General features: G+C 43.7%; 1 protein-coding gene across 3 annotated transcripts in view; it reads left to right on the forward strand.

Annotated features, from left to right (window-relative positions):
* Nucleotides 1-12,755, forward strand: part of BRWD1 (bromodomain and WD repeat domain containing 1) — a 3,236,587-nt gene that overhangs the window by 476,611 nt on the left and 2,747,221 nt on the right. For all 3 annotated transcript variants that reach the window (XM_069636064.1, XM_069636066.1, XM_069636065.1), the window contains exons 13-14: nt 2,462-2,560; nt 12,279-12,432. In XM_069636064.1, the coding sequence (XP_069492165.1) occupies nt 2,462-2,560; nt 12,279-12,432 (253 nt within the window). The remainder of the gene's footprint in view (nt 1-2,461; nt 2,561-12,278; nt 12,433-12,755) is intronic.

Here is a 12,755-nt window from a genome sequence, read left to right on the forward strand (position 1 = left end):
CACTCCCCCCCCCTCTGCAAAGTGGCGATACAGCTGTGGTTTTGGCTGTTAGATAACCGAATCTCAGTCTCGGCAGTTAAGCTGGCGGGGGACAGAAAACAGTTTGGCGGATGCTCTGAGCAGGCAGAGCAGTGTCTCACAAGAGTGGGAAGTATGCCAGTAAGTCCTGGATGAGGTCTTCTCTTGCTGGGGTACCCCATCAGTGGACCTATTTGTCACAGAGCCCATCAGGAAGTGCAAGCAGTTTTTCTCTAGGGAATTCCCAGTGAATGGTGAGCTAGGGGATGTGATTCTGGTGGATTGGACCTCCCCTCTTCGCTACGCTTGCCCTCAGATCCCTGTCATGCCTTTGGTTCTCATGAGGCTCAAGAAGTTTCGAGCATCCATAATCCTGATCGTGCAGGACTGGGAGAGGAGGACCTGGTGTTCGGAACTTCTGGAGCTAGCCATCTGTCCACCTATCCGGTTGCCTCGACAGCCGGATCTCCTAACCCAGTCAGGTCGGGTACGCCACCCGAACCCAGAGTCCCACAACCTACATGCGTGGCTCTTGAAAGGATGAAGTATGGTGACTGGGACCTCTTTGAGGACGTTCTGGGGGTGTTCCTGGCGGCACGCAGACAATCAACAAGATCATTGTATGGGTGCTTGTGGAGAGGATCTGAGGCGTGGTGCAGGGCACATGAGATTGACCCCATCTCTTGCCCCACCACTACAGTGAAGGGCGTACCTTCTGTCAATGGCCTTGGCAAGCCTTCAGACAACCACAGTCAAAGGATATTTGACGGTCTTGTCTGTGTTTAAAAGATCCCCCAGATCATGGTTCGTATTTCACGATCCCATTGATATTACAATTCCTTAAGGGACTTGTAAATAAGTTTCCGCCTGCTCCCTTTGTTGTCCCCGATTGGGACCTGAATCTAGTATTAACATATCTCGTGGTGGCTCCTTTTGAGCCAATGCACTCTTGTTCGTTGAGGCTTTTATCTTTGAAAAAAGGCTATCAGTGCCTATTACATCTGCAAATCGGGTGATTGAACTGCAAGCTTTATGCTGTAAGCCACCGTTTCTATGTTCCGGGAGCAAGTCTTGCTTCGGGTGAGACCTGCTGTTCTTCCTAAAGTTGTTTGAGTTTCACTTGTCACAATCCATTGACCTCCTGGTTTTCTGCCCTCCACCACACCCTTTTAAAGAGGTGGAGCAGTTTCACCGCCTGGATCTTAAAAGGGCCCTACGTTTTTATATTGCGAGATCAACCCAGTTCAGAAGAGCTGATCAACTCTTTGTGGCCTTTTCCTTAGCCCACAAGGGCCTGGCTATAACCAAACAAACTTTGTTCCGCTGGATCATCTTTTGTATACCGGAATGCTACCAGTCTGCAAGCAAAGAATTGCCATCAGGCATTAGGGCTCACTCAACTAGGGGGTCTCTGCATTAACCGCATTTCAAAGGGGAGTCCCTGTTCAGGAGATTTGTCGCACAGCATTATCCCTCCATACTTTTACCAAGCACTACAGTTTGGATGTTGCTTGCATGGCCCATGCACGTTTTGGCATGGTGGTTTTGCAAAACCTTCTGGTCTAACTTTCTGCCCGCCTCCTTCATCTACTGCTGTGGGAGTATTGGATGAGGAATCTGTGGGAGAAAAGCAATCTATTGAAGGAGAAATTACTTACCGTAATGTTCTTTCTATGGATTCTTCTCCCATAGATTCCTCGTCTCCCCTCCCATCCATCCCTGCTCAGGAAGTCGATGGTTGGTGCGCATCTTCTATTTCTAGCGATTACTTGGTGATGGTCCTTGATGACCGTTTTCTATCGACTTGCCATGTGCTTTTAAAAAAAAATATTTTAAGTCTTTACTGACGCCACCATCTGTGGGATCTTTACATATTTGTTTCCTCATTCAGAGGTGTATAGTTATTCATTCTATGGGCTTATTAACCTGTGTGCTATCTGTTTTCCTATGCAGTGTGTGGCTCAGGGAAAAAGGTGGGAATATGGGGCATCGTGACAGTTAATATACGTCGCCTGACGTCCTGTCCGGAACCGACGATCGAGTGCCGAGCAAGGCAGATCAACGATCGACGGCCGAGTCGAGGTCTACTATGCCCCCTTTCAAATGTTTTCCGAAACAGTAGAGCAGGAAGGAATATCTATCAGATGAGGAATCTGCAGGAGAAGAATCCATAGAAAGAACATTACGGTAAGTAATTTCTCCTTCTCCTCTGAAGCTTCTGCCTGTGTATTTAATCTTTTGTAAATAGTTTTTTGAAATGAGGCATGTTTTGGGATTCTTTTTCGGCTGTTGGTTCAACCTGCAGGTTATTTGTGGTTGTCGATAAGAATCCGGTGCACGTGATGACCTAGGATTACATGCACATATACATATGCATACCAAAGTTACACTGGTGATAGAAATCTGTGTCTGTATATTAACAAATTAAAATATTTGTTTCCAGGTTTATAAGTGGAAGCAGAGATGGAACAGCTCGAATTTGGCGATTTCGAGGTCAAGAGTGGAGGAACATTTTGCTAAATATGGCAGCAAAGTTACCAGGGTAAGCAACTGAAAGTGGGTGAATTTTTTGCAGTCCTAGTTATTACTGAACAATCGTATTTTACCTTTGAAATAGACTGAAATCTTCTGTAGACTCACAATTAAAGTGCATAATTTTCCATAAATGCAATAAATCCCTCTTCTGTTTAAATTCATCATGTTGAATAAATAGTCAAGTGTAATTGAGTGATACTGGGAGACATTATTATGTTCAAAATACTACATCTGCAAATATAAGGCTGCGCTTTTGGAATTCTTTGCTTTGACAGAAAACCATGCCGGAATTCCATACTTTTCAGGGGGGTTGAGTGTAATGTTGCAGCCGAATTTCTGTAGTCGGGGGAATTGCTAGGGCTGGAAAAGACCCAGGGCTACGCTGATGTTGGAACTGTTGGGGCTGGGGGCTAGCTAGTCTTTTGGCTGTAGCTCCTGAGATTCTATCCGGGGCTACAACCAAAAGATCAGGGGCTATAGCCCACTTAGCCCCCCCTAGCAACGCCCCTCTCTGTAGTCTTTACCCAGGAGATAAATGAGCACCCTTCCCGAAGTTAGAAGTCTGAGTTTGAGGGCAAATGCCATTGTCCTCGGAAAGGCCTTCCAGCAGGATCCAATGCAATTAGAGCAGGGGTATGTAACCTTTGGATCTCCAGATGTTCTGGACGACCACTTCCATCGGACCTATCCAGCTTAGTAAACTGGGAAGGATCATGGGAATTGTAATGCAAAACATCTGGAGAGCCACATGTTGCACACCTCACCTTAGAGCATGTATTTTGAAGCACGCATTTGAAAGGGAGTCTCTCATCTGAGTTTGTCAGGTTCACAGAATGTGGTCACATTCTACAAAGAATCTTCGAAGCAAGATTGCCTTTTTACCGTTGGTTTTCGAACCAGTGCATTAGTGATTGCTCCACTTCCATGTTGCCAAGATTCTTCCATCTGCTTCATGACACCTATCCAGCGCCAATACAGCCTCTACCCTGTTCATGTTAAGAACTGCGTACCATCACACCTAGTGCCAACCTATACAACGTTTGAAGTCCTCAGTCGTCTGCTGCAGTGTTCCGGCCCACCTTACCCCCAATGAAACACCTATATGCACAGGTGTTTGGGTGCATCAGGTCACAGCAACTTGCACTAACTAATTCTGCCAGGCTCCAACTGTAAATGGGTGGAGAGTGGCAGAAGAGAGGGTCACTCTATCCCTCCCCAAACTAACACTTCTTTGGTACAACTGGGTTCCACCTCACCAGGTAATCAACTATGCTTTCAGAACTTCCCACACCCTGTCAAATCGTCTTTTTCTGGATTTGAACTAGGAAATGAATCCTCTGTGGATTCTGCATTTAAAAAAATGTTTTACAAAAAAGAAAGTGGGAGGCGGGGGGTCAGATGGCAGCGACGAAAGATGACCTGTGAATTCAGACAGATGGACTGGCACCCAGATTTAAAACCTGAAATCTCACCAACGAAATGCCTGCAATCTGTTTGATTCACACACCGAGCTGTCTGGATTCAATAGCTGGGTCTCAGAACAGACCAAAGGTGTAAAGATGGTGGGTAGAGCTGCCACACTATCTGGAGCCTGGAGTGAGGCTGCATGGACAAAGGAGGCATATCAGGTTTGCCCCCTTTGTGCTCTAGCGCCCCCCGGATACTTGGGCACCATCAACGCTTGTCTGTGTGCATCAGTCGTGACGGGGGAGGTGGGAGGGCAGGGTGGACGGTGTGTTACAGGTTGGGCCTCCACTCTTCCCCATCAACAGGGCGTAATCAGCTCCTGAGAGCCAGTTTTCGCTGTGACTCCCATTCTGGAGCTCAGGTGGTGGGAATCAAGAACATGGAGCTGTGAAACCTCTGCAACTCGCAGATAGGGGGTTGAAGGAAGAGGTAATGGTAATGCCACAGTTTCAACGTCAAGGAGAAACTGTTAAGCATAGCAAGTGAAAAGGGTTGCTTTATCTACAAGAAACAAATGGTTATTTCATGATCTATCTAATATGTTACAAAACGGATGGGAGTTCAAACTGATTGTTGACAAGCTCCTTGAAGAGGCAATCTTATTCAGGTGACCTTTTCAACTGAATTAGTTAAAGAAAATATTCAGCCTTACAGCGGTTACTGGCGCCCTTAAATTCTTGTTGAAAGATATTTTTTGAGAAATAGAACCTTACAATTTTAATAGCTGGCTTTCAAATTCAAAATTACAGATCACCCTTAGGCTGACCAGGGTATAAAGTAGAAATGGAGAAAATTGCTGTAATGTTTTTGAATTTGTGCCTTATTTGTGAAAAAATAAAAGGAAAATTAAATCAATTTGGTAGTCTGTTTTTTAGGATGTTGTCAATTTATTTTAGACTTTCGCGCTTCATTGTTTGTTCTTCATTTGCAAAAAAATGTACTATTTACTTCTTTTTCAGTTCAGTTGATTTCTAAATATAGTTCCAAAGTCTTTGGTTTGGTATTTCCAAAGCAGTCACTGAATTGGTTGATTAATTCAGTTGTTTTGTAGATCCCATTAGTAGACTTCAATTTGTATCGTTTTTTTCAAGGTTTGTATTGTTAGTGTCCTTGCATTTCCAAAAATGATAACTGTATTGTTTTTTGTAAGAAATTGGCTTAGTTGCATTAGAGGCACCCCGATACGCGTTTCCCTGTCTGTGTTTTTGACGGTTCTTCAGGAGGTTCCTTTATGCACTATTTGATTTGTTGAGAAACCATCTTTTTCCTTTGGTGCAGGAGATCACTGCATGTTGGTATTGAGTAATTGATTTGAATTAGACTTACATTGTTATGTTCTTTCTTTGATTTAGAAAATGAGTATTTCCTCTTTCTGAAAAGAAACCAAACACTTGTTTGAGTTTGTCTTCTTAGTGTTACAAAATAGTATACTAATAATGGGATGTGTGGCATTTTGTATTATCTTTTTGCTTGCAGATATAACATTGAAACATGATTTACATGCAAACGCTTTTGTCACCATTAGTCTGTTCGATTATTTACAAAAAGTTGAAGTGTTAATTTCAATGTAGTGTGTTTTCAAATGGTAAAATACAGCCTTGTTGTTTAATAAAGTGCAATGGAGTACCTTAAATCTTAGCCGGTCTGCTGTAAGCCGTTTTCCGCCTTGAGAAACGTTTGTATACCTTCGGTGCTGTTGCCTAAATAGAAACGTATTTTACGTGTTGCTATGTCCTCATGTTAGGTATTGGTAGCACTTGGAACGTAGCACTTTTATATTCCAGAGACAAGTTAATCTGAGACTCCAGGTCTGGTTGTGCTTTAGCATTCTACTGTTTGTATTTTATGGAAAAGGGTCCAGTGTTACCTTTACAGTTTTGTTCCTTAGCCTGCCACGATCCTCTCGCTGTGCACCGATCCTCTGTGTGTTCGATTCGCGTTATTTGGTCACGTGACTTAGTGTTATAGCGCAATGATGTGTCACGTATTTACTATGTTATTCCGAGCGGCCTTAGTCTATGCCATTTTTGATTGGGACATGTTACTGCCTTCATTTCTTTTGTAGATTACAGGTTGTACAGATGTGGTAAACATCCTGTTTTGTATATTTACACAGTTCTAGTTGAATATTGATAAAATACATACTATTTTTGATATTTTGAAACCGTAATGTAGAATTTGTTCTTGTTGACAGAAAATATTTCCCCGGATTTTATTATATGAAAAATCATGATTTTCAAGGAGTTAACTTCTCTTCCAGAAGATATTTTCATTGCTATTCGTTCTTTCATGTCCCAAAAATTTATAAACATGGCCCAATGGTTTTCAATTGTCTGTGAGTGTGTTATGGTGATACCTATTCTTCTCATTATCATGAATCGTGCAGATGTTTACAGAAAATGGTGCATCTCCTGATCTTTGTTTAATTCAGTAAAACGTGTCCATTGAACAGATCCAAAATGCTTCTCTTCTATGTAATGTTCTTTCAATATTACCTCCTCTTGGTGAGAGCTTCATTTTTTCAATGCCGAAAATGATTAGATTTATAAGATCTTGCTGATGATGGTTCACCCAAAAATGGTTAGCTAATGGTGTTTGAGAGTCTTGATTTCTGATGGATCTGATCTCACCAATTCTTGTTTTTAGATTCCTGATTGTGCTGCTGATATAGTGTTTGGAGCAAATGCATTTAATTCCATATACTGTATATTTACTGTTACAGTTGATACATTGTTTGATTTGTTTGATTTGTCCATTGGGCAATGTTATGGTGGTTTTTGCATTGTCCAAAAATGTAAGGTCCCACAGGTCCCACATTTATAGTTTCCCTTACTCGGGGGGATTTAGCCATATTCTTTGTGTTGGGACATTGGTTGGTTCTTTCAAAACAAAATGAGATGGACACAGTAGACTTGAGATTTTTTGCTCTGCGATAATGTTAGACTTGGTTGGTCATCCAGAAAAGACTCTAGATCGTTGTCTGTTTTTAGTATGTTCCAATTCTTTTTTAGAATTTTAGTGAGCATTTTGTTGTTACTGTTATATGTTGTAACGAATCGGGAGACTTACGAAGTGGTAAATAACCAAGGAATGCTCATGGACAAGGGACTGTCACTGGAACCGCAAGTCAATGCAATCACTAAAAAATGCTTATCTCTCCTAAAACTACTCCAAGGATTGCTCCTATATCTCTCCTTTCCTGACAAAACTGGCTGAAATTGATTGGGGACAAAACAGAGGTGCTGGTGGTAGGGTCCCCTTCCAACACTTCACTGTGGATTTCCTCTTTCTGGCCGCCTTCTCTGGGTCCGCTTTCGGTTCCTTCGCTAAAGGTAAAAAACCTTGGAGTTATGTCGGCCAATCTATCTGTCAGCCCAAGTATCTGCGGTATGCCAGATGGGGCACTTTCAGTTGAAAATCGTAAGGAAGGTGCTCCATCTGATTCCAGCTATGCTACATCCATCAGTGGTAGCAGCCATGATTCTGAGTAGGATGGACTACTGTAATTCCCTGTACTTATCACAGCCCTTGGGGTTGATAGGCTGGCTACAGCGCCTTCAGAATTTGGCAGCTATGGTGGCAACGGTTACCCTGTATGGGCCCCATATATCCCCTGTACTGTGCTCTCTTCACTGGCTCCCAGTGGCACAGCGCATCCAGTTCAGGGCACTCTGCATTGTGCACTGCGCTCTTCATGATCAGGGTGCAGAGTACCTGCATGTTAAATTTGAACACTATGTTCCTAATTGCTCACTGCGGTCAGCCCTCTCAGGGATGCTGCGTGTGCCGGCCTTCCGCCAATCTCACCTTGGGTGGCGTGCTTTTTCAATCACAGCAGCTCAACTGTGGAATAATCTTCCCCTTGCTTTGAAATTACTGTCTAATCGCCTTTCTTTTCGGAAGTCATTGAAGACTTACCTCTTCTGAGCTATCTTCCTACTTAGTTTTGCTGTGTCCTCTCTTTTAGCGGTCTCTCTTGCCAGCGCCAAGATGGCTTTAGGCAATTGTGCGCTTTGTAAGCTGACATATAACATTTCCTCACAGAACTCTTACAATCATATCCCTGATACTAACAAGAATTAACTATGCAAATAGCCTCTATCTTGGAATGCCCGAAAGACTCACCAAGAAACTCCAAAGGGCCCAAAACACAGTAGCCAGAATTCTACAAAGATTAAACAGAAGAGACCCCGTTGGTCCAGCTCTGAAAATCCTCTATTGGCTGCCAGTAGAAAAAATGCATCAAATTCAAAGCAGTCTGCATCGCCCACAGAGCCATACACCGACGAGGAGCCAAATTCCTGCAAGCCAAGAAGGGACCCAAGATCAAGCGACGACCTACAAATGAAGACAAAACCGTACTAAAAGAGGACATTCTGAGGAACAGCATTCTCGTGTCTAATTGCTAACCTATGGAACACCATGCCCAAAGACATTAGAACCACAAAAGACCACATTACCTTCAGGAAACAACTGAAAACCTGGTTATTCAACTAACAATGACAAGCCCAAAGAAACGCACAAGAGACCTGGTCACAGAAAACGGTGGCAAAATCAAGGAGGGCCATGGTAGTCATCAATGAAGAGAAGGGCTGCCCAATCAACAGACAGACTCGAGGATAACACCCACATGAAATGTTTGCACTCAGGAAATCTCAGACGGGTTAAGCATTAAAACCTAAGCATCGCCCTAACTTGGCCACCCGGTCGAGCACCACTGCCTGAATTCACTAGAACACCAGCTGTGCATCCCTTCTGGAGCTGACCTTGCAAAAGGTCCATACCCAACTGCTATGACTAAACCCAGACGAGTAACCAGGAACACACTAGGTAAAACCAATCCTCTGCCCTCAAACCCGTAGGGCAAGTCAGTCTCTAGGCGTGGAGAGGAGGCAAGGTTGGCCGACGAACCACAACCAAGAATGTTGGAAGATGCCATCAAGCGGCAACCAAAGACTCACGCAGAAGCATTGTCAAACAAACCGATTTACTAACCCACTTCTCCCCCACCCTTTCCTGCCCCTCCAACATAACCAACGCCACTATACACGACTATGGGCTAGCCCCACTACACATGGGCCTGCGAGAACTAATCTAATGCATGCACCCAACCAACGCTGAGACGCTAGAAACAACATTAGAGGGAACACTCTTGCACATAGTCCATGAATCCATCAACACTACACAAATGCACACCAACACAATACATTCAAACACCAAACAGTCATCCGTGACTCTGGACCCCTTATGGATATGACTAACCAATGCGCGTGACTGCAAAACCCACCCTAACGATGCATTACACACTCAACACACACACACTCAACACACACACACACACACTCAACACACACACACTCAACACACACACACACTCAACACACACACGCACTCAACACACACACGCTCAACACACACACACTCAACACACACACACTCAACACACACACACTCAACACACACACACTCAACACACACACACTCAACACACACACACTCAACACACACACTCAACACACACACGCTCAACACACACACGCTCAACACACACACACTCAACACACACACTCTCAACACACACACTCTCAACACACACACTCTCAACACACACTCTCAACACACACACACTCAACACACACTCTCAACACACACACTCTCAACACACACACACACACTCTCAACACACACACACACTCTCAACACACACACACTCAACACACACACACTCAACACACACACACTCAACACACACACACTCAACACACACACACTCAACACACACACACTCAACACACACACTCAACACACACACACTCAACACACACACTCAACACACACACGCTCAACACACACACGCTCAACACACACACACTCAACACACACACTCTCAACACACACACTCTCAACACACACACTCTCAACACACACACTCTCAACACACACACACTCAACACACACTCTCAACACACACACTCTCAACACACACACACACACTCTCAACACACACACACACTCTCAACACACACACACTCAACACACACACACTCAACACACACACACTCAACACACACACTCAACACACACACTCAACACACACACTCAACACACACACTCAACACACACACTCAACACACACACTCAACACACACACTCAACACACACACTCAACACACACACTCAACACACACACTCAACACACACACTCAACACACACACACTCAACACACACACACTCAACACACACACACTCAACACACACACACTCAACACACACACACTCAACACACACACACTCAACACACACACACTCAACACACACACACTCAACACACACACACTCAACACACACACACTCAACACACACACACACTCAACACACACACACTCAACACACACACACACTCAACACACACACACACACTAGCGCACATCCGAGAAACTGATTCCTACCCATACGGTTACAACACATGGAGCCTCCCGAACCAACTCCAGCACGCAAGCCAACACACAGATGCCTGTTGCTCCTGGTTCTGAACTTATCCTATCATCGTATCCCCACTAACACACTCAGCCCTCTTCTTTTGCAGAGCCACGTGAGCGCCTGGAAACTGCCCATGGGTGTAGAGGTGCGCAGTATAATCAACCTAACATTGCAAAATATAATTGATATGCTGCATACCTATGCTCTATATTAGGGACAAGGGGTTTTATATTAACTAAATAATTTCACAACCAAGCATGGTGTTTCTATATAGCAAGCCAACTTTATAAACTAGTTTTTACCTTTTTAATAGCTTTTTAAATCTTTAACTAGAGATCCGTTTCCACCCCTTATAAGCTTATAAAACCTAATAGAAGTTCCTTTTATAACCTGCTATAATATAAAGTCTGGAAAGTCAACAGATTTCACACTACTTTCAAGAACATTGTAACCATTAATTCTACTCCATGTGGAAATGGTGTCCTTGTGAGATTGATAAAGAAAACCATATTGATGTGAAACTGTTATTGAAGTAGGCCACAAGATAGGTTTTTAACAAGAGAGCACTGGAAGATTGTGTAGTAGCCAATTGTCTATGTTCTATGTTTTCTAAAAAGAAAGTTACAGATCTGGGACACCTCACAACGGTGACCATTTCACTGCATTTTGAAGGCAGCATTTTTTAATGGGGTAATGTCCAATCCCACGTCCCTCCTAGCCCCATTCCCAAACCCCAAATTCAATTTTTACCTACCACCTGACCCTGCACCCCCCTAAAAAAAAAAAGCTGTAAAAAATTGGGATTCCCCCTGTGCTCTGTCACTCCTTCAGGAGAGGGGTCTTGCCATGAGTGAGTTGAACAGAGGCCACAGTTTAAAAGAAACACTGTGACCTGGCCATGATGAGGCTGGCGACAAGTGGGCAGTCTGATTACTGCTGAGCGATGGCAGAGTGCTCCCCTGAAAATGCAGCACATGGTGGAATTGTGTCTGTTAAGCAGAGCTGGAGACCCTACCTGAGCCTAACATGCCAAATCAAATGTCACCCATGACAGAGTAAGGTCTCTGCTCTCCCTGGGAGACCTGAGTAAGAAGGGGTTAAGGGACATTTAACTAGCAATGTTTATCTCGCAGTTGGGGGCGGGACCTATGCAAGCCAGTGTTGGTGGGAGCTGTGTGTGCTGGAAGAGGTGGCGATGTCTGAATGTATGAGGGAGGACAGGGTAGTGTGCAACAGCAAGGGACTCGATGAGAAAAAACAATCCCATTTGACCGTACACGGTCAACAGTGATGTCACCCTCATCAGTTGTCTTACAAATATCCCCTACTCTTGGCAACATATAGAAAAGTGGGGTCTTCTGTTGTCCACTACTGGTTTGTTCACCCCCCAGCAGTAGATGCATCTTACCAAGATGAGGCACTCCCTGCCCACTCTTAAACACTAACCTTCCATCAGGTTCTGAATCCCTTTGTAATGTGTGCAACACTTTCAGACCCTCATGGTCCCTACCGGGCCTTGTTACTCATAGGAACGTTTGGGGTGGGGTTTAAATTTATCTCATCACTGCATTTTGTGAGGGCTAGTGAAATTGTACATTTCAGTTGATGAGAGGTTTGAGCTTAAGGGCTAGGGGGTTCTACGAATCGGGGGTTCTTGAGTTGTCAAGAACTAAAAAGAAAGACCAATGTGTTTTTTAGATTTCCTTTATATTTCGAGCACCTAATTACTTTATTTAATTGATTAGAGTATGATTTTGTGATTTTGTATTTTCTACAGTGAACAGTGCTCCGAAGAGGATGATACATTCATGAGGCCAAAAGTTACAATGATAGCTTGGGATAGATATGATAACCATGTTGTCACTGCAGTAAATAACCATCTCCTGAAAGTATGGAATTCACATAGTGGGAAGCTGCTTTATAATATGATGGTATGTATAAGAGGCTTATCGTTAACCAGGTCTATCATGTATTAATTGTATAGATGCCCTTACTCCATTTGAGTGTGAAGGCTCTTGCATTTCGAATATATGCTTCTGCCCTTGACTAATGTACACTGCATCACTATTCACATGTGATAAATATTTCAATGGATTAGCTTTCTCCTGTAGATTCCTCATCAGATAGATATCCTCATCCAGCTCTGCTGCTTGTTAGGCAGAATCCTGTGCAGTTTCCTTAGGGAGCACTACAGAAGATTAAGACTACAGGTATATGCAATAAATCCCCTTTGGTATCCGTCCGCACCACAAAG

The sequence above is a fragment of the Ambystoma mexicanum genome, chromosome 7p (genome assembly GCF_040938575.1).
Source record: "Ambystoma mexicanum isolate Mex_15411 chromosome 7p, UKY_AmexF1_1, whole genome shotgun sequence".
Classification (NCBI taxonomy): domain Eukaryota; kingdom Metazoa; phylum Chordata; class Amphibia; order Caudata; family Ambystomatidae; genus Ambystoma; species Ambystoma mexicanum.